The sequence below is a fragment of the Zeus faber genome (genome assembly GCF_960531495.2).
Source record: "Zeus faber genome assembly, chromosome: 7".
NCBI classification, from domain to species: domain Eukaryota; kingdom Metazoa; phylum Chordata; class Actinopteri; order Zeiformes; family Zeidae; genus Zeus; species Zeus faber.
The window spans coordinates 32245842-32273408 of record NC_137203.1 but is presented as its reverse complement, the minus strand read 5'-3'; the positions used below and the strand labels follow the sequence as shown (position 1 = coordinate 32273408).

Genomic DNA, 27567 nt, shown 5'->3' with positions numbered 1-27567 from the left:
TGACAGACATACAGTATCTTATTTATTCCTGGAGGGCTGAGAATTTTAAATATATCCTAGTCTTGCAACAAGCTTTTTGAGTCGGTACATTAATGGGTGAAATACTGAGTCTTAAACCAAGGTTTTCCTTTTATTAATACAATATTGTGGTTTCACAAAAAATATATCGTACTTGGAAGTAGGGAACTTCAAATCCAACTAGAATGAAACTCAAATGGAAGAAAAGGTTGGTTCAATTCATTTGGAAATATCAAACTTTAAATACAAATAAATATTGAAAATATTACAGATGCTAATGACCTGGGCTAGGCACATTTGGGTGTGTGGGTGGGGGGGGATCAGCTCCTTTGCAGAAAAATGCATTTTTAGTCACTGTCCAACTCCTAAATATAATTTTAATTCATATTATCCAAAACTTGGAAACCTTGGAAAATATGATCAATTACAGTCTAGTTTGCATTAATGTAAGCAGAGATGTGAAAAAAATAGTTATTGCTCATACCATAATAATGAACTCATCAGTTATTACCGTAACTCAAAATATAACAAAACATAAATGAAACAGTACAAAGAAAATCACAGTTTGGAAGTAAGGCAAGTTCTGTGGTTCATGGCAAACGACTGGGAATGTCTTTACAAGGGCTGGGCTCAAACTATTCGCTGTCATATTCTTCTATCAGAAGGTCCTCCTGTTCCATGAGGGCTTCCACTGTGGTGGGCTGGGGCTGGCTGGCGGGCAGATCTTCACCTCCTGCCCCCTGGCTGGGTACCTGAGCCTCTGCAGGGGAGGATGTCTGGCACTCCTCGTCCTCGCTGTCTGGCTCGAGGCTGCCTGGATCTTTATCTGCCAGGGCCTCGAGCTTTAACCTAGGAAAATTGTAGAGACCCATGAACTTAGATGCAGATTCAAATGACATGGCAATAACTAAAAAGACAATAGGAGGTGTGTGAGATGCCTCAAAAGCATGTTGCGGTTTTTACCTGCCACAGAACCTTCTCAGAGGGAGCTGACCAACATCCTGGATGAAGGCTATCTGAGCTGTGAAAGGAGGAGAACGGGGGGGGGGGGGGTGCTATGAACATTTATGTTATAAATGATGGAAGTCAATATTTTATGAAAGGCCAGGGGTTAAAAGATAGCAAATCCATCCATGAACGAAGAGCCAAGACATTTTCACTAGAAACCCTGTAAATATGAACAGGGTACTAGTACAAGTAAGGGTACAAGTAAAAACAGGAAATGGGGGAAATAAGACAATGGGAATTCTTTCACAGAGTAGACCACAGATTAATGTCAATGTGGGGTCTGTTTATCTGTTAGGTAGTATATCCAGACAACATGTTGGAAGAGTGTGTATGTGCGGAGTCAGAGTGTGATACCTTGGTTTCTCATAGGGTTTGTAAGCTTTGCAAGGTAGGGTAGCAGCTCAGTCTGGAGGCTGACAGGCGCTAGACAGAAGTTGACAAAGAGACAGCGGGCGGCCAGGCAGTTCTCTCTGTGCTGCAGAAAGGAAATTGTCATTTTATACATGAATTCCTTTAGAATTTCATGTCACAGACATCTTTTTTTTAAGCTAAATGATAGGGCTGTGACGGTATGAATGTTTTTTAATGCAGTGAAAACAATGTATAACTGCGGTATAGCAGTTTAACCATGGGGGCGGCACATTTTTCATTTTTTTTGTCAGTCAGTGTGCATTACAATAATAGGATAAAACAGATTGAAGCTTACAAGAATGCACAGGAATAACATTTCAATGAGTAATTACAAATAAGGGGAATCATAAATATACACAGCTCTCCGTGTGCCTCGATCGCAGACAGCCATGCCCTGTTTATGTTTGCATTGAAATAAGAAATACTATATAATAATGTGATACACACAAATGTTTAATGGACTGTTTAATGCACGCAAACTGAAGTGACAAGCAGAGTTTCTCCAGAAGTCCTTGAACATAGTATGGAAGAAAGTCAATTATGATAACTTAGCATTGATATTGTGTTTATAATTTTATGTCCTCCTGTGACTTTCACCAGCAAAATAATGAAATACAATACATATATACAGTATGTGTTATGTGCGGTGATGACGGTAACCAAGGTGAGGTCACATAACTGCGGTATTGCAGTTATGCAGTTATTGTCACAGCGCTACGAAATGAACTGTGCAAATAAATTATTCAATTGAAAAACATAAAAACATTTAAAACTTTTTCATTGGGCCCTCCTTTTTTTATCATTTTGAAACAATTAAAAATGAAAATACAAAATAACCTTGATTTAATTATTGAAGGTGTCATGTTTGACTTTATATAGCTTAGAGAGGTCAGGTCAGCTTCTGTTCACTTAGAAATTCATTTTAACATGCATTTTGACGTGGGGTGCCCAAACTTCTGCATTACACTAGTGTCAAAGAAAAATATCAAATAGTTCACAAATCCAAAAATAAATACTGGAGCAATAAATTATCCACAAACATGTTAGGCCTGGTCTAGATAACCTGGAACACTGGAAATAGATAACCTCAAGAAAATATACATTCTGTTGGTGTTGTTTCATTCAAGCTCATTCAAGCTAATTATTATAATTCAGAAAGGTTTTACAGCCTTAATGAAACGCTGAAGAAAACACGAAGCCCTTTACAAATAATTCTGTGATTCAATTGGAGACTCTGGATGTTCGGGTCTTTACATATCTTAAAATTAAAAAAAAATATGTATTGAAAGCGTTTACAGAATTTCTAACCTTTTTGTTGACTTGTAACCAGTTGGGTTTGTGCAGCGGCCTGAAGCCGGCTGACGCTTGTCTGGAGTTGGAGTGCAGCAGCCCCCTAGTGGCCACTGACGAGCAGTAGTCAGTCATGGTGGCGCGGGACTAGAAAAGTAATCACACTATTTGTTACACACAGATGCTCACAGCTTTGAAAAGCAAGTATACTGGAAATAAATCAGTGGGGTAATTGAATTAACTAACAAAATGGCTTACATATGTGAAACCTATATATAGATGACTACATTTAAAGGTTAGGTTTAGGATAGTGAATATATCGACGTTTGACTCTAATCCCCAAAAGACCCAATCCATCCCATCCCATCCCATATCCGCTGAAACAATTATCTGAAAAAAAAAAGAAAAAAAAGGTGGGGGGCGGGGGGGGTGGGGTAATCCCAGAAAAACAAAGACAACTCACGGTCCACTGTCCAGTGAGGAAGTCGGCATCTGACAGGTACTCGCTCGCTTGTGCCGCTTCCTCCACATCGGAGAGGAAGTCCAGGTAGTTCTGGTGGAGGTACAGGTTGAAGAATTCTCCAGACATGTGCGATCGCTCAACCACCAGCTGGAGTACGAACCGAGAAAGAGACGTTTTTTTTCAAATACATCCAATAAAGAATAAATCAACTTCTGTTTGATGTGTTAAAAAATACCTCTGGGTCTATTAGTAGTTTTTTTCTGTGGTGTTCTGATAGGTGGGCAGGCAGATTCTCTTGCTGGCCCTCCGTCTTGCCTTCAAGTGTCATTCCTGGTAAGTAAATATGTAAAGTTTATTCCACTCCTCAAGACACAGTCACAAAGTGCTTTACAGTGAAATAATTAAATAGTTACATGGTCGAATAAAAACAGACAATACAAATACAGAAATTAAACAAGACCTGTTTGAATAAATGGGTCTTAAGTTGCTTTGTAAAACATATATGGTGGACTGAACCAATTCTTACACTTGTAGACAGTCCAGGGAGGACTGCTGAGGCAAGAGAAAAGCCTATTACAATATTTCAGGCAAGAGGAAATAAAAGCATGGACTAATATTTCCATCTACCATTTGGACACAACGGGCCTGAGTTTGACAATGTTTCTCAAATGGAAGAAGCAGGATCGAGTCAACAACTTAAGATGTTGATCTTAACTCATACCCGTTCAAAAATTACACCAAATTGCAACAAGAGCTTGAGCTTAATGTAATAGAAGGAGAAATTGAACCAAAGGGAACTGGTGTGTTGTTTAATGTACTCTTTAATAATGTCAAAGATAAGAACCTACATTTTCCAAGGTTTAGCTGCAAGAAATTGTTTGGACTGCGACCCAGTCCTTAATGGAGTTAAGGACAGAGCAGCAGACAAAGCTACCACTAGGCACTGAATAATAATTCGGATATCACCAGCATAAGTGTGCATCATGATGTAATTGGAGACTCTAAGAGGAGCTGTTTCAGTGGAATGCATCCGATGGAAACCAATCTGGAATTAGTCAGGGATGTTATGTGCATCTAGGACCACTGAGCGCTTTTTAACCAGCACCTTTTCCAAGATTTTGGAAAAGAAGGGGAGTTTGTGGATAGGCCTATATTTTTTAGGCTGGGATGAGGTGAAGTTAGCTTTTTTTTAAGCGAGGCACAGACACTGATTAACCATTTGAAGAGAGATAACCTTGTGAAATTATAAGCCGTTGATTCTAAACCATAATTATGTCTGAAAGTGGAAATATTCAATATATCAATTTTGGGGCAAATTCTTGCTGCAAAGTTATCTTTCTGTGTCTAGATGTAACTCTGCCATTTGTTGACATAAAACTTGTCTCCCTTATCTTCCACAGCGTGGAATTCTTAAGCTTTACTCACTCTTGCAGTGGAGGATTTTCCCCAGGGCTCTGAAAAGAAAGAGAGAGGCGTCCTTGCCCCCTATGGACTGCTCGGCATCGTTGTCTTTCTCCTTCAATCGTCTCGTCCTTTGTGCTGCTTTGGGCACGGCTTTGCCTGACACCGCCGTGCATCTTTCCTTCTTCGTCAAACATGACAGCACCCTCTCTAAAGAGTAATTGGAAAATAAATATTATTTTTAAACCAGCATAACGTCACACAACAACATTCAACCATGTAGAGCCACATCCTGCCTCCTGGATGTAGCTTTTGAGCGTCTCACCTGCGAGTAAGGAGAACTGAAGGCTGTTGATGGCGCTTCGTATATCTCCTGAACTCCCTGAGCACAGGCTTTCCAGCACCGCCTTGTCGGGGGCAGAGATCCGACCGTCGCTCTTTAGATTGACACGAGATGAATATAGTTTATGTGCAGGTACATACACCCAAATGATAATGTTATTAGCAATAATAACGTTGAACAAAGATGGCAAGATTTTCCTCACACCTTTCCTGCCTCTATGGTTGCAATGCGAAGGAGGACTTTCATCATTGTAGTCGGAGCCACTGGGTTAAAGCTGTCAACACAGGGGAACAGTCACTGGGTACTCGGTCCGGGACACACACGCACGCACGCACACACGCACACACGCACGCACACACACAGACACACACTTTAAGTGCAATTATTTTTGCTCTTGGTGTTAGTTTATCAATAAATCCTAACCATATAACTATTTCTTAATAAGAAATAAACAAACAATATTCCTGGATTAAAGTAAAATATGAGGGCCTTTTTGATCTTGAGTAGAAATCCAGTTAAAAAAACGGTGTGTTTGGAAATTTGCAGGACGACACAGAATTGAGACACATTCTGTCTTCCTGCAAATTTCCAAACACACATACGTTTTGATTGAATGACACTACATTTGTGGAATCCTTTATAAGTGTACTTTACGATCAAATATGATCCTACACATTTTGTGACTAAAAAACAAAACAATGGTCGATTAGAAAACATATCACTTCATTTTCGTCAGCCATGGGAGTGGGTATGTTATTTTCAAACCAGATATTGCAGATACACAACTCCTCCTGGACTTGTTTGGGAAAGAGCAATCTGGAGCTGCTGTCTCCGGTCAGATTTTCTGACATGATGAACACCAAGGGGCATCTGCCCGTCTTCACAAAATGCCTTGAAACAGAAAGGCGAGTTAGATTTATCAAGGACATAACAAGTAGGAGATGGATAAATTATTATAATGCTACAGTAAGTAACAAAAATATGCTTTTTGCAATGTATATTTAATATTTTTTAACATATGTGTTAATACATGTCATTTTGTTCTGTGGGAAAACAAAACCCTATGTTAGCTTGCTGTGTGAACTTTATCGACAGCGACTTGAAAATGAAACAGGGGAGAAATATAGCTCTGACGGGGGGGGGTTTCAAATCGGAGTTCCCATAAATAGGATAACCAAATTGCATTTACTAAAATTTTGTAGCAAACATGATTATGCACATTATATGCTCAAAATATCTTTAGTTACTAAATTTAATATTTTTGTAATGGCCATGGTTAAAATTTCCATCTTTCCTTCAAAATATTTTTTAATGCAGTTTCCCTGATATTGCATGTCAATATGGTCCTCGCTACAAGCCGCATTCATGACACATAGCACATTCCTTTCCATCCCGTGCAGCCCTGTTGCACATGTATTAGGTTGGCTAACCCACATGAAATACAGTGGGGCAAAAAAGTATTTAGTCAGCCACCAATTGTGCAAGTTCTCCCACTTAAAAAGATGAGAGAGGCCTGTAAATTTCATCATAGGTATACCTCAACTATGAGAGACAAAATGAGAAAAAGAAATCCAGAAAATCACATTGTCTGATTTTTAAAGAATTTGTTTGCAAATTATGGTGGAAAATAAGTATTTGGTCAATAACAAAAGTTCATCTCAATACTTTGTTATATTCCCTTTGTTTGCAATGACAGAGGTCAAACGTTTTCTGTAAGTCTTCACAAGGTTTTCACACACTGTTGCTGGTATTTTGCCCCATTCCTCCATGCAGATCTCCTCTAGAGCAACAATGTTTTGGGGCTGTCGCTGGGCAACACAGACTTTCAACTCCCTCCAAAGATTTTCTATGGGGTTGAGATCTGGAGACTGGCTAGGCCACTCCAGGACCTTGAAATGCTTCTTACGAAGCCACTCCTTCGTTGCCCGGGCGGTGTGTTTGGGATCATTGTCATGCTGAAAGACCCAGCCACGTTTCATCTTCAATGCCCTTGCTGATGGAAGGAGGTTTTCACTCAAAATCTCACGATACATGTCCCCATTCATTCTTTCCTTTACACGAATCAGTCGTCCTGGTCCCTTTGCAGAAAAACAGGCCCAAAGCATGATGTTTCCACCCCCATGCTTCACAGTAGGTATGGTGTTCTTTGGATGCAACTCAGCTTTCTTTCTCCTCCAAACACGACAAGTTGAGTTTTTACCAAAAACTTCTATTTTGGTTTCATCTGACCATATGACATTCTCCCAATCCTCTTCTGGATCATCCAAATGCTCTCTAGCAAACTTCAGACGGGCCTGGACATGTACTGGCTTAAGCAGGGGGACACGTCTGGCACTGCAGGATTTGAGTCCCTGGCGGCGTAGTGTGTTACTGATGGTAGCCTTTGTTACTTTGGTCCCAGCTCTCTGCAGGTCATTCACTAGGTCCCCCCGTGTGGTTCTGGGATGTTTGCACACCGTTCTTGTGATCATTTTGACCCCACGGGGTGAGATCTTGCGTGGAGCCCCAGATCGAGGGAGATTATCAGTGGTCTTGTATGTCTTCCATTTTCTAATAATTGCTCCCACAGTTGATTTCTTCACAACAAGCTGCTTACCTATTGCAGATTCAGTCTTCCCAGCCTGGTGCAGGTCTACAATTTTGTTTCTGGTGTCCTTTGACAGCTCTTTGGTCTTGGCCATAGTGGAGTTTGGAGTGTGACTGTTTGAGGTTGTGGACAGGTGTCTTTTATACTGATAACGAGTTCAAACAGGTGTCATTAATACAGGTAAAGAGTGGAGGACAGAGGAGCCTCTTAAAGAAAAAGTTACAGGTCCATTTTCTCCAAGCACAGTCAAGTCTGTCAGTAAGGAATACAATTCCCTCACCTTAATATATTGTGCAGGCTCTCTGGCTGCCGATAGAACTGGTTTGGGAATTCCTAAAAAATGACAAGCAGAGGAGAAGCATTTACTTGAGCACATCCTTTGTCTCCTTAAAAAGAATACTAGTATGCCATACTACTGTTTCATATGAAAAATTAGGGGTTAGTGTGTCCAAAACCGTAGTATGGCAAAAGTACTAAGAAAACATACCAAATCCAGTGAAATATCGGCTATATCATGATGTTGTTTGTCCAAGAAGCCATCTGTCTTTTTACTCACGTACCAAAGTACGCTGGGCGATAGCATGAACATGTAGGCCCAATCTACACCTGGCATTAAAATGTGATCTGTTTCGAGATACATTATCTGGATAATGACATATGATCATGGACGTTTGTATTTACACCTGGTATTAATAACTTGATTCTAACTTGATTCATTGTGATGGGATCTCAGTATGCAAATTAGGTAGATGGACTCATCAACAAACATGCTGAGTTTCAGGTCACAGGAAGAACTGCTTCATTTTAAGTGAATTAAATAATATACAATTAAATCTGCAATAAGACAACAGCAACAAAAAACAATATCTGAATGGCCTTATATCAAATTGCCCTCTGTGGATGCGCCAAAGCACTAATGATTGGTGGGAGAGCGGGAAGAGGTGTAGTTGGGTGACATTCTCACACTTATGGACCGATTTTTTCCCCACGAATGTGTCTAAGCTGTACAGATTGCATTTACACCTGGCTGAGATCTGATCACAATGCAAGCCAGACAACATCTGAGTACTAGGCATGGGCAGAATCACAATTAAATCGTCAATTGACTCCATTAATGTTAGGCCCACGGCCTCCCAGCACCACTAGAGGCCGCTCTTGACCCATCCACGGCTCCTCCCTTGAGCCAAATTCACACACCTGGAATCAATTACCTTCATCACCCACACTATTTATTCTCCAGCACCCCAGTCACTCATTGCCAGACCGTCAACTAGCTTACCCAAGTTGTATTGCTACTGGCCAGTTCCTAGTTCCTAGTCCTTGTTCCTAGTTTATGTCTCCTTGTTTCGTCTTCCCCTAACCTTCTTGTCTCCTCTCGTCAACCAAGTCTGTCCATCCCTCTCCATCCAGCCCAGTTCCCCGTCTCTCCACCCGGAACCTGGACCCCTCCTTCCCAGTCGTCATCATCATCCCTGCCCTGCCCTGCTCCATCCCTACTTGACCGGCTCCCCCCGCCATCTCCACCGTGTGGTCTAATAAAAATCGTTCGTCTGCCTCCCGTCTCTCTGTGTCGTGCGTTTGGGTCCCTCCTAGCTCCGGTCGTAACAATTAATCTACAATTTATGACACTTTTTTTTTTATCCCCAAGGAATGATCCGAGCATTGAAATAGTGTACTTGTAAGTGCAGCTCACCGTGTTCCCAGGTAAATTATAGGGATAACCTTTCCAGTACCGCTAGTGAGTTTCACTATTCACACATGCAGCTACATCCCAGAAAATGTCCATCTTGCGCCTTCTCACACTCGATGATAATGCTGGAATAGATGGGGCAAGGGACAGTACAGCAGAAGTCACCCTGTGTGGTCGCGGTACGTGCACCCCCGTGCCGGAGAGCGACAGACGGAGCAGCAGCACACGCAGCTAATTCACTTGCACGCAAGTGTAAGTGGTATGTATGTGGACGTAGCACGCAAATAAAAATAAATATGCCTGTGAAATAAATCCTGACATAGATAAACAAGACAATAAATATATAAAATGAGTAAATACACGCCAACAGACCGAGCGGAGGCAGTGGTGCGCCCCGGCCGAGGGGGGGGATCTTTCATTCAGATTCATGGGATCTTTCTTTTTTTTTTTTTTTTTTTAAACCTGTGCTGTCAGCCTCTCCAAGAGAGGGAGAATCACCACGGGTGAGGTGCAGGTTGTTCGGCCCACTCTTCCTGAGCAAAATGCTCCAGCTGTCTCAGGTTTGAGGGGTGCCTTCTCCAGACTGCATATTTAAGCTCTTTCCATCGATGTTTGATAGGATTCAGATCAGGGCTCATAGAAGGCCACTTCAGAATAGTCCAATGTTTTGTTCTTATCCATTCTTGGGTGCTTTTAGCTGTGTGTTTTGGGTCATTTTCCTGTTGGAGGACCCATGACCTACAGCAAAGCAGCCCAAAAACATCCTCCTCCATGTTTCACAGCAGGTATAGTGTTCTTTTCTTTGAAAGCTTAACTTATTACGTCTGTGAACATAGAGCTGATGTGATGAGTCAAAGCCCCAGCTTTGACTCATCTATCCAAAGGACATTCCCCCAGAAGCATTGTGGCTTATCAATATGCATTTGAGCAAATTCCAGTCTGGCTTTTTTTGTTTTTCTTTCAAAAGTGGAGTCCTCCTGGGTCTTCTTCCATGGAGCCCACTGTCGCTCAAAAAGCGACAGATGGTGCGATCAGACACTGATGTACCTTGACCTTGGAGTTCAGCTTGTACCTCTTTGGAAGTTGTCCTTGGCTATTTTCATCGTTGTCCTGTACATCCCTCCCTCTGCAAACCCAACATCTGCCTGCAGCATCATACACACCACCATCTCCAAACTTCAAACTCAACACCCTAGTGCCCTCATCATCATGGTGGGAGACTTTAACCATGTCACCATGAACAGAGTTCTGCCGACTTTCAAACAGTACGTGAACTGTCCTACCAGAGAGGAGAGGACCCTGGACCTGATGTATGCTAACATTTAGGATGCATACATCTCCTCTTCTCTCCTCCCTCTGGGCAGGTCAGATCACAACCTGGTTCACCTCAAACCCTGCTATGTGCCTCTGGTGAAGAGGAAGCCTACGACCATAAGGACTGTGAGGAGGTGGTCGGAGGAGGCTTATGAGGCACTGCAGGACCGCTTTGAAGTGACTGACTGGCCCGCACTCTGTGAGCCCCACGGGAGGACATTGATGGGCTCACAGAGTGCATCACGGACTATAACAACTTCTGTGTGGACTGCAATGTCCCAGCTCGGACTGTCACCTGTTACGCCAACAATAAACCATGGATCACTAAGGACATTAAGGCCATCCTGAATGAAAAGAAGAGGGCGTTCAGAGATGGCAACCGTGATGAGGTGAGGAGAGTGCAGGGGGTACTCAAACTTACAATCAAGGAGGCAAAAGACAGTTATAGGAGAAAGCTGGAGAAAAAACTCCAGCAAAACAACATGAGGGATGTGTGGAGTGCCATGAGAACCATCACTGGGTTCCAGAAGACTGGTGGCATGGGGTTGGAGGGCCGTGCGGACCGGGCCAATGAACTGAACCTATTTTTCAATAGGTTTGATACTGCGGCCCATCCCCCACAAGTCTCTGCTGCTGGCTGCTCAATAAGTACTGCCACTCTATCTCCCCCTACTCCTCCTCCTTACAGACCCCTTGTCTGCTCCTCACCGCCTCAATTCGCACCCACCTACTCCACCCCTCCCCCCTGCTCTACACCATGTCCTTCACAACCTGAGGACCCCACCACTCCCCCAACTGTCACCTCTACAGTGTCCTTCACACCTGACCTGGTGAGAAGACAGCTGACGAGACTCCACTCCGGCAAAGCTGCAGGCCCCGACGGTGTATTTCCCAGGGTGCTTAAAGCCTGTGCCCCCCAGCTGTGTGGAGTACTCAGCCAAGTCTTCAGCCTGAGCCTGCACCTCCAGAGGGTCCCTGTGCTGTGGAAGACGTCCTGCCTCGTTCCTGTGCCGAAGACGCCGCGTCCCAGCGGCCCTCAGGACTACAGACCGGTGGCTCTGACGTCCCACATCATGAAGACCTTCGAGAGGCTCGTCCTGGAGCAGCTAAGGCCTATGGTCAGGCCTTTCACTGATCCACTACAGTTCGCCTACCAGTCCTGCCTGGGAATTGAGGACAGCATCATTTACCTGCTGAACAGAGTCTACACTCATCTGGACAAGCCGGCGAGTACTGTGAGAGTCATGTTCTTTGATTTCTCCAGTGCTTTCAACACCATCCATCCGGCTCTACTGGGTGAGAAGATGGCTGCAATGCAGGTGGAGGCCCCCATCGTGTCCTGGATTGTTGATTACCTGACAGGCAGACCACAGTATGTACGCCTACAGAACTGTGTGTCTGACAGGGTAGTCAGCAACACAGGGGCCCCACAGGGGACTGTCCTCTCTCCCTTCCTCTTCACCTCAGACTTTAACTATTGCACTGAGTCCTGCCAACTTCAGAAGTTTTCCGATGACTCAGCAATAGTTGGTTGTATTAAAAAGGGTGATGAGAGTAAATACAAGACTGTTGTGGGCATCTTTGTCACTTGGAGTGAGCTGAACCATCTGCAGCTCAATGTGACTAAGACAAAGGAGCTCATAGTGGATCTGAGGAGGGCAAAAACACCCGTGACCCCTGTTTCCATCCAGGGGGTCCCTGTGGACACTGTGGCGGAGTACAAGTACCTGGGGGTGTACTTCAATAACAAGTTGGACTGGACCAGAAACACCGAGGCAGTCTACAAAAAGGGCCAAAGCTGACTCTATTTCCTACGGAGGCTGAGGTCCTTTAACATCTGCCAGACGATGCTGAGGATGTTCTATGAGTCTGTTGTGGCCAGTACAATCTTCTTCGCTGTCACATGCTGGGGCAGTGGGCTGAGGGTCGCAGACAACAACAGACTAAACAAACTAATCAGGAGGGCCGGTGATGTAGTAGGAGAGGAGCTGGACACCCTGACGACTGTGGCAGAGAGGAGGATGCTGTCCAGGCTTCAGTCCATCTTGGACAATGTCTCACACCCTCTCTACGACACACTGGCCCAGCAGAGGAGCACCTTCAGCGGAAGACTCCTCTTACCCAGATGCACCACAGTGCGCCACAGGAAATCATTCCTGCCTTTGGTCATCAATCTCTACAACGCCTCCCTCAGAGAGTCAGACACCCCCTCTCTGTAATCTGAACTCAAAACACGGACTTCCACTTCTGCACCTTCTTCTTTTCGCACATTTTTAACTGTACATTTTACACTCTATATAGATATGTTTATAACATATAGATTTGTTTATATATATATTTATATATAAATATGTTTCTTAATAATTATTATATGTTGTATGTAAATATGTTGTATGTAAATATGTTGTATGTAGATTTGGAGCTGTAACAAAAGTAATTTCCCCCTGGGATTATTAAAGTATTTCTGATTCAGATTTTTCTCCCCATTGCATTATCCTTCTGTTCAATCTGGGGTTGATTTTTCTCTTGCAGCCACGTCTAGGGAGGTTGGCTACAGTCCCATGAACCTTAAACTTCTTAATAATATTTGCAACTGTAGTCACAGGAACATCAAGCTGCTTGGAGATGGTCTTATAGCCTTTGCCTTTAACATGCTTGTCTATAATTTTCTTTCTGATCTCCTCAGACAACTCTTTCCTTTGCTTTCTCTGGTCCGTGTTCAGTGTGGTGAACAAAACAGCAGAGTGACTACTTTTCTCCATTTAAAAAGGCTGAATGACTGATTACAAGATTGAAGACGTGTGATACCAATTGCAGAAGTCTCATTGAGAGCTACAGAAATCACTTGATTGCAGTGATTGCCTCTAAAGGATGTGCAACAAAATATTAGGTTGAGGGTCCCATCACTTTTGTCCAGGCCATTTTAGAATATAATTGATCTCTTTAGCAATAATTTATCTCTTTTCACAGTTTATTTGCTTTACTCTATGACATACCAAAGGCATGCAGGTATACATGAGAAAATTGCTTTTCATTTCATCACTTTTCAGGAGGAATGAAGCATTAGGGTACCAACAAATTTGTCCACGTCTGTGCGTGTGTGTGTGTGTGTGTGTGTGTGTGTGTGTGTGTGTGTGTGTGTGTGTGTGTGTGTGTGTGTGTGTGTGTGTGTGTGTGTGTGTGTGTCCACCGGAGAGTGGACGGGACTCGTCTCAATTGGTTCTGGTGTTTAAGGTCGGTATTATATCGTAGCACCTCCAAGCAGCGGAAAAGGCCCAAAGCCACCCCTGAGTCCCACAGCCGTATATAGACACCCCACGACAGCAGGAAAGCCTCGAGCACCCTGCAGCCACAGAAGATCCCCAGGTGAATTTGATTGGAGTTTTTCTTTTTTGATTTCTCCTTGAGATAGAAGTGCACGGGTGCGCCATGCACACGTGTCAGTTCCCTACTCCTGTGCCAGTTTCCTGTGTGCCCCCCCTTCCCGATAGAATCGTAAATCTGCAATCACTCCCCCCCAGCGATAGGAATTCTGCGCGATTGCCCATGTCTACTGACTACCTTTTTCTAAAGTCAACCAGATACAAGTACAAGATAGCGCTAAAGAATCACAATAAAAGTTGTGTTATAAGTAAAAATAAATTGGCCACAGGGCAGGGTACTCGGGGCATTCCTGCAGCCGTAGGGTGTCTACGGGACTGCAGAGATCGGGGGGCTTCGGAGCCCTTTCCGCTGCTTGAAGGCGCCGTGAAATAATACCGACCTTCTACACCAGTACCAATGGGGATAAGTCATGTACACTCACCGGTGGGCACACACGCACGCACGCACGCACGCACGCACGCACGCACACACGCACACACACACACGCACACACACACACACACACACACCTGCTTCAAGTGCACCCCGGCACCCTCCTGGTTGCATTACTCTCCTTTCCCCCCTCATTTACTGCCATGATTATGACAGGAAGAGGCCATGTGACCAGTTGTAGTTCCAGTTTTCCTGGACCTAATTCACTGTTTTTCAATACATGTCATCCAATGTTTATGTTTTTGTTTAAATGTTGTTTGTTTCTATGTTTATTTGTCTCACCCGTGGTGATTCTCCTTCTCTTGGAGTAGTGATCAGTTGTTTATAGACCCAAACATGATAAATAGTTCTCCAAAGAGGGGGGCTGGTGGTGGTTCTCTATAACCAAAAACTGTGCTCTTGCCATTCTACAGGTCATCCACAGGACAGAGTTATGGTAGTAGTTCTTGATGATTTAAGAATTAATAAAGAGTTGCATTGCAGGTTGAGAACTTGCAGACTAACTCTGTCCTAGATGCAATGGCATACAAATACTCTGTCTTGTATGCCCAGCATGCTGACAGCACAGGTTTAAAATAAATAAATAAATAAAAAAGTTTATGTTTGGTGTGTTAGTGATATAGATCACATAAACATTTTAATACCAGGTGTAAATGGGGTAGTAGTATGTAGTATGCCATTTCAGATGCCGGGCCAGCCACAGAGATGACTGTTGGACGCACCTCTACAAGTATCAGCTTCCTGTCGTTGGCCACTTCATCTCGAGCCATTTGCAAGCAGTTGTACTTGTTGGCCCTGAGGAGGAATTCCTGGAACAGGCACGTCTGTGAGCTGCTTGAGAAGCCACTGAACCTTGAGCCTTGGCACAAGACAGAAGAACTTTTAGAACTGTTAAAAAATAAATTTACAAAATAAATAAAAAAATAAACATAATTCCACACCAGGCTCAAAGGTCTGTCGGTAGGATTCTGGGTCTGTGCTGTACTCGGAGACACCTGAAGGGTTAGTCCACTCTTGTAATCTGAAACCCAGGTCACAGGCCAGCACCTGGACCACAGCACTCTTCCCACATCCCGATGGCCCCGTTAACATTAGAATAGCACCATTCTGTGGACAAGAGGAGACGTGCTAATCTAGGAATCTATTTCACGATAGCTCTCCCCTCACATGAAAATTGTCTCACCATAGATGTGGACGACATTAACAGATTGATTTCTAAATCAATTTGAAACTTGAGTGGTGGTATGCTTTTTTTTAAAGACCAAACCTTTGATGTTTTAGCATCTTCGTGAGCCCTCATCCAGTTCTCCACCTCCTCTATCTTTTTTTTATGGACGGCGAGCTCAGCCTGTATAAGCACACAGTTGTGACACAATGAAGAACAAACAAATGGATGTTGAAAATAGTATAGTGGCTGTAAAAGTAAATGAATGCAGCTAAATATGTCCTATATTTAACACTGTTCCCACTATCGTAGTCATTTAATAGGCTTCATTTCGGTATCAATGCATTTCAGACATGTTTTATGGTGGTTTCATGAGAATGACCCATTTAGGTCAGATATCTGTGAGTAAAGCTGGAGACCCCCCAGGCAGCTCACCTGTGAGCGGGGTGCATGTGCATCCACCCAGGAAACGCTCAGGTCACTCTGAAGTGGCTGCCCGACAGTGTACGAAGACCCGGTGTGAAGCTCGGAACCCTCAGCAACTCCATTCCTCTTCCTGGGCCGCTTGGCTTGGCTCCCCTTCCTTTCAGGGGGCTTTCCCCCGGGCAGGTCACTGAACGATGGTTCTACCCAACGGTTTGTCTACGTGGCAATAACATAAAAAATTATTTCATATCAATTATTTTTCAAGAGAAACACATATAGATATACGGTATACAGCTGATGGAATGTAGATCTCAATAAGGGCTTCTCATTTAACTTACTGTAGTTGACGACACCTTCCTTCCGAGAGAAAGCTTTGACATCCTAAGCCACGTTCCTTCACATTGACCTGAGACCTTTAATTAATTTACAAAATTCTTAAACTGAAATATAAACAAACAAAATAAACGGTTCACAGCCATAGTCCAGAAAATATGTGCATCTAGTTGAGAATGATGATCACCTAACCTAATGACAACAACAACGGGGTTGAGGGGCCTTTCTGTGTGGAGTTTGCATGTTCTCCCCGTGCTCACATGGGGTTTCCTTCACCTAACGTCAGTAAGGACCCCCACCAAAAACATGCACATATCCTCACATCATCGTCTGACCAGCAATGGACATTTGAAACCAGGTCCCTGGGCGCGTCGTCGAATGCTGCCCACCCGGAGGAAGGACAAGCCTTGGGTCAAATGCAGAGGCCACATTTCACCGGCCACCATCCAAAAGTAAAGATTCTTCTTCTAATAGTTTTCAGAGTTTCCATTACGCAGACTATCATAATCAGACTATATGAATTCAGCCAGATTTTGACCCGATTTTGTCAACGCCGACAAATTTCCAGCGTCTGGCCCGAATGTGAACGTCGGGAACGACGAACGGGCGTCCTTGCGTCGTGTAGTGTAAATTTTAATTCACCTTACCGTATGTTGCCGCTGTGTGGTAGCAGACGGCCAAATGTTGTAATAATCCATCCATTGAGTAACTTCACCAAAACGCCACGTTCCACCATCTTTGTTTACACTTGCTCGCACGCGCAAGTAACCTAAAACACTGTGTCGTAAAAAATGGCGTAAGCAGTTCTGGCGGAAGGCGGCGTTTGGCGAAATTATTCATTGGATGGATTATTACAACATTTGGCCGTCTGCTCGCCCACAGGGACAACATAAGGTGATGTGAATTAAAGTTTACATCTTCAATTGTGAAACATGCATTTATAGTGTGGGCACGGTAAATCAGGGAAAGGCTTCAGCACCGTGGTTGCTTGATACTGAGGTATACCTTAAAACGGTAAACCGTTACATCCCTAATTACGATCGTTCCTGGATCATGCAGTGTGGACCCAAAAGAGAGGGACAGTTCCTCTAAAGGTTCTTAGAACTTCCTGCAGTGCGGAAACGCCTTCTGTGACCAATTGTAGTTGTCGGGGTTTTGCGAAACGCAGCACGAGTTACAGTTTTCCGAGTTTCCATTAAAGCCAGCATCTGCTTGGGTTGTCTGCCTTTGTGTAGCAAACGCTATGTAGTCAACAGGGCGAAAGTCATTAGACCCGAATAACGTTCGAGAGACGAAGCTTGGATTTATAACTTCGGATGATGATGTCACAAAGTGGGCGGCTCCTAAAACGAATCAATCGTCGCCTCAATGTTCTTCGTCTTCACTTTCTAACTTACAACCCCGTTTCAACAACAACATAAAATCTTAAACTCTACAAGAGAACAGGTTTAGCCAGCTTTGACTGTCATATACACTGGTTTGTTACTCTGACAAAATGCACATGTTTTAAGTCGCTTTGGTAAAAAGCGTCTGCCAAATGACATAATGTACTGTGATGGAAGTGAACAGGGTCAAACTTAATGGGATTAAATGCTCCTCATATACAGTTAAGTTTTTACTTTGTACAAATATTGTATCAAATGGTTGTTGCAAATATAGTGGCTGTACATTATCATTGATAGATATAACTAGCACGAAGCATAACCTTAGCCAGTTACCCCCTTTAGCTTCCAGCATCGGTTAGCAGCTATTGACAAACTACTGGGCTAACATGTTAACAGCTAACAGTTATCTCTGACGCAGAGTTATATCCACTGCTGGGATACTGACAGGGACGTTTTGTTTCTGAATTAAACGTACCTTATTTTTTTGTGGTATGCGTTGTTTAAAAAAAATATTTTGACCTCAAACTTTTTCTCAACTTTTAGCTATATTATTGTGATTGTGGTTGTGGTTGTATGGCAGTGCGACTCCTCTTCTGCGTTAGCAAAACAAATTGGGAGGTGCTTTACCGCCACCTATCGGTCTGGAATATATCGAAAATACCCTGAAAAACATTGAACTTTGTGCATTATTGTGCATTTGTGTATTATTATATATTGTGATATAATGTATTGCTCACTCATGCTTTAAATTTGGAATAGACAATACAACCACATTTTAATCTAATATAGCTGATTGTCTGCCGGGGAAATGTAAATGCAGTGTAATAACTATTTCATAATTCTATAATTATGTCAAAATATTTTATTATTATTATTATTATTATTATTATTATTAATAAAGTGGGTGGCAGAATTCACTCTAAAACTGTTTTCTGTTCTCACCTGATTTGAAGAATTGAAAAAAGAAAGCGAAAAAGATTGCATATTCAATATTTATTTCCCAAACAACTAGGTTGAAATTGTCTTAAAACAAGGACATCTATCAGTTGATCTGACATTTCGGGGGCTATATCTGTCCCCGTGAAAACGTCACAACATCCCTGTGACGTGTGTCGGTCGAAATGAGACACGCCCGACCGATCGAAAGAAGACGTTGGAACGTGGAATTGCGTCACCGCCAGTAGGCGGCGGTAAAGCGCCCTCGACTTGTTCAACAAGCGGTGCAGCAAACAACAGAAGAAAAACAAGAGGACGGCGGAGAGGCGCAGCTACCGCCGGAGCTGAGACTATCGGGCCTGAAAGTCTAGCGCTCTTCTCATTGTCCGAGTCTACCTGAGCGTTGCCCTGTGATCGAGCGACCACAACAAGAAAAGAAAAACCCTCTCCAGGATAGTCCTTCGGAAATTTAGGAGAAAGGTCTTAAAACAACTTCCTGTTGCTGCCAACCACAATAAACACGTGTGAGCTGCTGTCACGCCATTTGAACAGCGATGAAAATAATGAAGCGGCCAAACATCCTCCTCACAGGTAACACTTAAGATGTAAGAGCAGCAAGACGGATGAATTGGGATCCATCTCTGAATACAAACAAAAACATGTGGGACTCTGCTGCTCTACCGTTTTTATGACGTATTTTCCGTATTTAATGGTGTGTTTTTTTTAATCGCTAGTCATTGTGCAGAACTTGCACCTTTTTTCACACACAGAACTTGTTGCTGTTAATATTAAATGATTAAAAGTGGTTACCCGTAAGATAATTTTGTTTAAAAATTCCATATTTGATACTTTTATTTCTAGCCGACAGTTAAAAACAATTATATTTGTGTCCGATGTGTATTTGCGTTATGCTTGTGCAGTGCGTCGTACAGGCACAGGGATTTTTTTGTTAAGTTCAATTAGGAAAGGTAAATAAAAAATACTAGAACTGCCCCCTAAAAGTCGGCGTGTCAAATGATAAGTCGGAAACCAAGTCAGTTGACTGAGATTCTTCAAGTCGAGCAGTCTTTTTTTTTTTTTTTTTGTCACAGTGCATTACAATAATACAGGAACTCTTCACTTAACGACCTACCCGTTTAACGAGCGTTCGGACTTACGACCAGCTCTCCGACTAGTCTGTATTATAAGCTGCATATAATACCGCAGCGTCTCAGCGTCAAGCATCTCGTCACGCATCACCCTTTATATACAATATATACTCTATACACTATACATCTCATCGCGCATCACCAGTGTCTGTCTAGTTCACTACACTAGCGTTCGCAATCGCTACACCCCCCTACCGTGAAATAATACGGGTCCTCGCGTATCGACCAATTCGCTTAACAACCTGGTCATTGTAATTGAACTCAGTCGTTGAGTGAGGAGTACCTGTAGTATAAAACAGCGTACAAAATACACATGCTTAACATTCCAATGAGGAATTATAAATAAGGGGAATCATAAATATATTTTTATATGTGTGAATCGTCTGCACCAGACATGGCCCTCCGTGCGCCCCGATGGCGGAATGCAACATGGAGAGTCGTGCCCCATTCCTCCAAATAAAACAACTAAAAACAGTGGGGATGGGGCACGACTCGTAGACTAGTTAAGATTATTTTTGCGCATTACACATGGAGAGGGGGTGATCGGGGAGAGAATCACGGAGAGCGTCCCCATTACACAAGGTTTCGTAAAAAACACTGATCATCGCAGGCACCAATCGCTGACCCGCGGCCTGTATCGTCGGAGAGGGAGACAGGTGCGAATCCAATTAGACTGAAAAAATTCAGAGTCAGGTACAGACCTAAAAAATAATCAAAAACACACTATTTCTATTTGTTTTGATTGGAGAAACGGGGAACGCAGAGGTTGCAGCTCGAGCCACAGCTCCCCTGCTTGTGCGGAGTTGCCTGTCCCAATCTGGGAGGTCCCGGAACAGGTTCCGGCTGGATCCGGCACAAATTAAGCCCTGGGTTCAAGTTGAAGTCATGAAACTATAATCCAAGACCCCAATGAAATAAGAAAACAATTAGCTGAGGAAGGCTTATTCTTACCCTGTTTTTAATTTATTTCATTCTTTAAATGATTTTATTCTACTTTGTTAATGCGCCATGCAGATGAGGGCACTGTTGTCTGGACCACGGAGAGCTGGCATTATGTCCGATCTCGGGCGTGTTCGGGTGGGCCACTCAGTGACTGCACTGACCATTATGGAACTGCCTGGGCTTATGGCAGCGGCCTATGCGGTGATGCCATTGGGCTTCCTGCACATGCCAAGTATTCAACGATGGTTTCGGAGGGACCCAGTGCGCCACCGACTACTGTTGACGGTGATTGTGCCACGATCCCTGGACAGGGGTCTCGCTGACTGGAGAGACCCTCAGACCCTCACGTAGGGCTGGCGTCTGGGCCCAAGTCTATTTTTACAAGCAAGTTTTCACCAACGCCTTGCTGACAGGATGGGGCAGGACCTGTCGTCGTAAGGCAGTAGGGGTCGTGTGGCCCCATCCACACGACACATCAACCTCCTGAAACTCGAGACTGTGCTACTGGTCCTGAAGCGCTTGGAACCCCAGGTACTGCTGTGGGAATGGGCACCCACTCTCTGTAGACAAGCCACATTCCGGGCTATCTGAACGTGGCAGAGTGGCGCCTCCACCCAGATAAAGTCCTCCAGTTGTGGAGACTTCGGGACACCACGGGTGGACCTTTTTGTGTTGAGAAGTCTCAGTGTCGCCTGATGGGAGATGATGCTCAGATCCGTTGACGCTGCTGTCTTTCAAGACTGCACTGCTTACTGATCTGACCTCTGTGTGACTGTGTCTGTGCCATCTGCCTGCTGAGCCATTAATGGTCACAGATCATGGGTCCCTAGCGTCAATGCTTTTTTCCCCCCCTACCTCCTTACCAGGGTGTGCAGGAGGAGTAATTTCACTGATTGTGTCCTCTGTGCACGCTTGTCTGCTACGTGGTACCGCACAGCTTCAATTAGGTTGTCACAACACACTGTTGTAGTGTGCAATGGAGTGGTGGCGATGCTCTATGCATAGCGCCTTTATCATTGGTGGACTGCCCCTTTTAAGGTTGTCGGGGTTCAGGGCATTTGTGTGTGTGTGTGTGTGTGTGTGTGTGTGTGTGTGTGTGTGTGTGTGTGTGTGTGTGTGTGTGTGTGTGTGTGTGTGTGTGTGTGTGTGTGTGTGTGTGTGTGTGTGTGTGTGTGTGTGTGCGCGCCGATCGGCTCTGATGTGAACAGGACACCTGGGTTAACCCACTAAATTTGGCCCCTTTACCTGCGTGATGCCAGGTGCGTTGAAGTGCTGGATGTTGGCGTGTGTGTGCGTGTGTGTGTGTGTGTGTGTACCGATGGGCTCTGATGTGAACAGGACACCTGGGTTAACCCACTAAATTTGGCCCCTTTACCTGCGTGATGCCAGGCGCGTTGAAGTGCTGGATGTTGGCGCATAGACAGGAATATCTGTGTATCATTCGAACATTTCATATCCCCTGAGAGAAAATGTTGAGACAAAAATGCCTATCCTGTGCCAGTTTTTATCTCCATACTCATGCAATCATCAGAGTGTCTGCTTTGCTGCAGGTACCCCCGGAGTGGGGAAGACGACCCTGGGGAAAGAGCTTGCTCAGCGGACAGGCCTTGAGTACATCAACGTGGGCAACCTGGCGCAGGAAGGTAAGGACCATGCAATCTTAATTAATTAATAATAATTTTTTATAACTTTAATTTAGAAAATTATTTTTTTAATTATGATTAAAAATGTGCAAATATGAATATTGGCTGTCTTTTTAAAAGTAGTGGTTGGTTTCATTTCATAATGTATTTTGCTGGCAATTAATAACTATAACAGGACAGCTCTTTGACGGCTTTGACGAAGAGTACCAGTGCCCTGTTTTGGACGAAGATAGGGTAAGTAAAGCTGGAGGAAAAAAGTCCCTTACTCCCCTAAAACTACTTATTGTTATTTAAAATGGCTTTGTACAAAAGCGTCTGCTAAATGATGTTATGATATGTAATCCCTATATGTAACAAATTCACTGCTTTATTCATGTGTCCCAAAATAAATCGGAAGTTTGGGTGATTCGTGAAATTGTGCTCAGGAACTCTATTAAACGCATGAAGTGGCATGTAGTTTAATTAAGTACCTGTTTTGTTTCTGGGGAAACGTGGACAGTTCTAGGACGTATTGGATTCAAAACGAATCCCCTCTCTCACTGGCTAATTCATAATTCCATAGTTGCACCCAGTTCAAGTACTCAAGCAACAATGGTATCCATTAGGGGTTTTACAGATGATAAAAGTCACGGTCCACATCGCATCACGGTTTTGCCCATGGTCTTCAATTAAAACAATGTTCAAGATGTCCAATGCTTAAATAAAAGCGGAAAATATATAAAAATATTCAATACTCATTTGTTAAATGTTAGTGCAATATGTGGCACGCATGATACCTTTTCATTTAAGCATGCTAGTGAATGAAAAAAATATGATTAGATCCGCCCCAGTAATTGAATTTAATTCCAATAAGAAATTAGTATCATTTTCAATTTCTCATGTTAATAACAAACTAAATTGCATGAAAATCAGTTCATAAGTAAACAAGTTACAGTGAATTTTGTAGAGATGTCTGCATCTCTCAGTACACATTGTATTTGTTTACAAGCAAATCTTGACCGCTCCAATATGGCAGAAGAGCAGACGCATAGCGGTGACATTTGCTTCATGGTATGTAAAGTAGCAGCAACATAGGGCGATGTACCGTAAACCAATCATTGCTCTTCAGAGTAAACCACAGAATGCATCTGTCTTGTCTATCTTCTTTTCACTGCAAATCTGCATCTGGGTTTATGGAATTATTACTTTAAAAAGTAACAGTGGCAGTAATACTGTATTTCACTATGATGGTTAAATTTTGCGATTAATCCACGGTTCACATGCAAGCCAAACTGTGGGGTGTGATCCGTACGATCAACTACGTTCTGTTAAACCGCTAGTATCCATGCCCCACTTGTCTCTTAAATAACAAAATGTTGGAAAAAGTTAAGTTGATGTTTTGAATTGAGCATACAGTGATGCATTTTAAATATTTGATCCAAGTAAAAATGGAAATATGTAGCCCAGCATACTAAACTTCTGCCCAATTACCTTCATTGATAAAATTACATCACTACTCCCCTGGAGCAATATGATCTCAATATCAGGTTGTTTGTGACTGCCTAGGTCGTGGACGAGCTTGATGACAAAATGGAAGACGGCGGTGTAATAGTGGATTACCACGGCTGCGACTTCTTCCCAGAGCGCTGGTTCCACATCGTCTTTGTCCTCCGTACAGACAACACTAACCTTTACAGCCGTCTGGAGAGCAGGTACATTGAGCTACTAAACCGGGGTACGCACTAAAGGGCGACAAGGGCGACTTTTTTTTTTTTTTTTTTTTTTTTTTTTACTTCCCCCAATCTGCTCTGAAGTCCGTCCTGGCAGCAGTGATCGCAAATCGCAAGTATTATGTTCAATATTTACGATCCGATATCCTGTAGTGGGGGGTGGGGTTGGGGATTGTCACGCGGGAAAGACCAATAGCCAAATGGGAGCCAAGTTGACTGAAATGGAAGTCATAAACACAACAGAGGCCATGGCGACAAATGCAAATGATGCAAAGCATAAAGGACGTCATCCATGCTTTTTCACTTTTTCCCTTTGAGTTTTCTGTAAAATAATAGTGCATAAAATATAGGGGTGTCACGATTCGATTGACTTTTGATTTTAAGGTTTCGATTTTCGATTTAAACATGTGTATTTGTTTCAGCACTGATGGCTATGCCATTGTTCGACTATAGAGCCTTGATTTATAAAGAAAAACACTTTTTTTCTCAATAAGTAACTTTTATTTGAGAATTTAAAATGATAAATAATGACAAATATAACAATATTTGAACAACACGCCCAAAAAGTGAAGAGCTTTAGCAAAACTAGACTTTAGAATAATATACAATAAGTTACTTATTACACTACTTTTAAGTTACTCACCAAAATAATTGCAGAACAACGAATGCTACTTTTGACAGAGGGGAACACTGGTAGTAAAAGGCAAATCACTACCTGTAAGCTTCGCAGCTCCGATCAGAGCAATCTCTTCTCCAAACAAAGCAAATAAAAACTGTAGATGTATTTAATTTACTCCATTTCCTGCGGCTGCTCTGCTGTGGAGCAGATCGCTCCTGAAAATATCCCGCCTGGTTTCTTACTGTCCGGTGGGAAATACCCCACGGCCCGGCACGGCCCGCAAGCTGGTGGTTGGGAACCTCTGTACTAGAGGACATTCTCTTGATAATGTTTGGGTCCATTTCCCATTCTCATTGCCACTTGCCATTGTCTGTGGAATTACTGGACATTCTAGTCAAAGGCGCACTCTCCCTTGTACACATAGTAAAACGCTGGAACATTCTAGTCAAAGGCGCACTCTCCCTTGTACACATAGTAAAACGCTGGAGGAGACTTATATGCTGCAGCTCTCTCACTGTGCTTAAATTAAGTCCAATGGGGCAAAACTTTGAATCCAAAAATAAACTTGCATTTAATCATGTTATACACTTGTCAAACCTGACTCTACTTGGCTTCATCGAACACTGTAACGGGGAGCTGAGCAGTATGTTGCTAAATCAGAAAAGTTTGGTGAGGTTGCGCCATGGGCAGTTGCAAATGATGGAACCAAGATTTGAATAGGGCCTGGGTTGGAAACTTGGCAAACCTATCCTTCAAGAGGGCTTGCCGAAACTAATGATCTGTTCTCTCTCTCCGGGTAGGGGCTACTCTGGAAAGAAGCTGCAGGACAACGTGCAGTGCGAGATCTTCCAGACCATCTTCGAGGAAGCCATGGAGGCGTACAAAGAGGAGATCGTCCACCAGTTGCAGAGCAACGAGCCAGAGGACCTTGAACGCAACTTGGAGCAAATAGTCCAGTGGATAGACCAGTGGATGAAGGAAAATAACTAATGTGTAGGAAGGCCCTTTTTTTTTTCCTTGACTGGACTTATTTTCCCCGTATTGATGTTGTAAATAAAATAAAAAATATGGACAATTATAAAATGAATTTTGTTTTGTTGTTTGGGTGGCTTTCTAAAATAGTATTGCATTATTCAACGTAATTTGTGAAAGTAGGACTCACCCGCTCAGAAACTAACTATATACCATATCCATACACCAATCAGCACAACATTAAATCCCCTGACAAGTGAAGTGGATAAAATTGCTTCCAATGGCACCTGTCAAGGGGTGGGATAGATGACGCAGCAAGTGAACAGTCAGTTCTTGAAGTTGATGTGTTGAGGCAGGAAAAATGGGCTAGCGTAATGATCTGAGCGACTTTGACAAGGGCCATATTGTAATAGCTCGAGGACTGGATCAGAGCATCTCCAAAAGGGCAGGTCTTGTGGGGTGTTCCCATTATGCAGTGGTTAGTACCTACCATAGTCGTCCAAGGAAGGAAATTGGTGAACCAGTGATAGGGTCATGGGCACCAATGAGCTCACTTAAGTGTGGGGAGCAAAGTCTCGCCTGTCTGGTCCAATCCCACAGAAGAGCTACTGTTGCACAAATTGCTGAAAAATGTTAATGTTGGCAATGATAGAAAGGTGTCAGAACACACAATGCATCGCAGCTTGCTGTGTATGGGGCTGCGTGGCCACAGACCGGTCAGGGTGCCCACCGCTCACCCCTGTCCAACGCAGAATGCACCTGCAATGGGCACGTGAGCCTCAGAACTGGACCATGGAACATTGGAAGAAGGTGGCCTGAACTGATAAATCACATTTTCTTCTACATCGCGTGGGTGGCCGAGGTTAATGTCTGATCTGATTGAGCATCTGTGGGATGTGCTAGAACAACAAGCCCGGTCCATGGGGGCTCCACCTCACAATTTACAGGACTAAAAGGATCTGCTGCTAACGACTTAGTGCCAGATACCACAGGAGACCTTCAGAGCTCTTGTGGAGTCCATGCCTGACGGGTCAGGGCTGTTTTGGTGGCAAGAGGGGGAGCTGCACAATATTAGTGGTTATTAGTGGTGTTGAATGTTTTTGCTGATTGGTGTACAGCTGCTCTTCTGTTGCTGTTCAGTCTCCCCACTGTCACTGTTGTTTGATAACTTTATTTATAAAGACCTTTTTCTGACTACTGTCTAAATACGTTGTTTTTTTTTGTTTTTTTTTCCTAAAAGTGTCTAATCTGAAGGCACAAGGTCAGCCAATACTATATTTAAAAATTCAATAGAGTAATATAGGCTCACGCAATCATAATTTTCTGTTAAGTGTTTCGAGCTGTCAAATTTACCATTTATAAGCACGTATCAAATCCTCTTTGAAAACATGACACTCGCACCACAGTCACATGTATCTTGTACTTTTGAACATAATAGGGAGGGGAAAAGAGGATGACGCTTTGCTCCATAACCAGCCAGGAGCGGGCCGCAATGACACATGACTCACACAATGATCGAGGTGGCTTTGAATTGACATGGGGCCGGTTCTGCAGCCCGGGTGAGTTTTTTCGTTTTTTGTTTTTCATTGTAGAGGGCGTACCATCCCCATGCATAATACTGAAAGGTTTGTGTCCCAACGTTTTTCAAAAGACGTGAGCTCTTTAAAAAAAAAGCACGTTGTTTTATTTTATTTAACGGAAAAATTAAATGTTGATTTCAAACCACTAGAATTAGTCTCACGAATACCTGACACAATGTGATTTGTTCTATTGAACTATTAGCCCTTTATATTATGTTATATATAATATACTATATTTTACTGTATTCTATCATGAGTGAACTTTAAACGGGTCTTTTTCGTTTCTTTATTTACATTCCCCCCCCCCCCCCCGTTGCACTTATGTATTTGAAAAAAAATACTAGTTTTTAATTCACTTTTTTTTTTCA

The 27567-nt window shown here is 43.2% G+C and overlaps 2 protein-coding genes across 3 annotated transcripts; one reads left to right on the top strand and one right to left on the bottom strand.

Moving 5' to 3' along the window:
* Positions 1-133: 133 nt before the first annotated feature.
* rad17 (RAD17 checkpoint clamp loader component) lies at positions 134-18237 on the bottom strand. Of its 2 annotated transcripts, none has more exons than XM_080003365.1 (17): positions 18126-18237; positions 16271-16345; positions 15942-16148; positions 15609-15689; positions 15283-15448; positions 15064-15200; positions 7802-7854; positions 5700-5825; positions 5139-5208; positions 4917-5028; positions 4616-4801; positions 3426-3520; positions 3191-3337; positions 2746-2874; positions 1381-1501; positions 982-1039; positions 134-867 (listed from the first exon to the last, which is right to left on the bottom strand). In XM_080003365.1, the coding sequence occupies exons 2-17, from the start codon at positions 16310-16312 to the stop codon at positions 654-656; spliced, it is 1944 nt and encodes a 647-aa protein (XP_079859491.1). In that variant the 5' UTR covers positions 16313-16345; positions 18126-18237; the 3' UTR covers positions 134-653. The 2 variants fall into 2 exon arrangements, 1 of the variants encoding a protein (XP_079859491.1); XR_013844231.1 differs by having other exon boundaries at positions 789-867; positions 1381-1496.
* Positions 18238-18897: 660 nt separating this feature from the next.
* ak6 (adenylate kinase 6) lies at positions 18898-25725 on the top strand. Its single transcript, XM_080003954.1, has 5 exons — positions 18898-19177; positions 22227-22319; positions 22495-22553; positions 23865-24010; positions 25448-25725. The coding sequence occupies exons 1-5, from the start codon at positions 19141-19143 to the stop codon at positions 25635-25637; spliced, it is 525 nt and encodes a 174-aa protein (XP_079860080.1). The 5' UTR covers positions 18898-19140; the 3' UTR covers positions 25638-25725.
* The last annotated feature ends 1842 nt before the right edge of the window (positions 25726-27567 follow it).

What these genes read in the sequence shown, in the direction of transcription:
- rad17 (XM_080003365.1), bottom strand. Translation starts at nt 16,312, where the DNA reads ATGTCAAAGCTTTCTCTCGGAAGGAAGGTGTCGTCAACTACA. An exon ending in CAACCATAGAGGCAGGAAAG is followed by an intron (nt 5,029 to 5,138) that starts GTGTGAGGAAAA and finishes GTCAATCTAAAG; the next exon opens with AGCGACGGTCGGATCTCTGC. An exon ending in TCCTCACTGGACAGTGGACC is followed by an intron (nt 2,875 to 3,190) that starts GTGAGTTGTCTT and finishes TTACTTTTCTAG; the next exon opens with TCCCGCGCCACCATGACTGA.
- ak6 (XM_080003954.1), top strand. Translation starts at nt 19,141, where the DNA reads ATGAAAATAATGAAGCGGCCAAACATCCTCCTCACAG. An exon ending in GCCAAACATCCTCCTCACAG is followed by an intron (nt 19,178 to 22,226) that starts GTAACACTTAAG and finishes GCTTTGCTGCAG; the next exon opens with GTACCCCCGGAGTGGGGAAG. An exon ending in GGGCAACCTGGCGCAGGAAG is followed by an intron (nt 22,320 to 22,494) that starts GTAAGGACCATG and finishes TAACTATAACAG; the next exon opens with GACAGCTCTTTGACGGCTTT.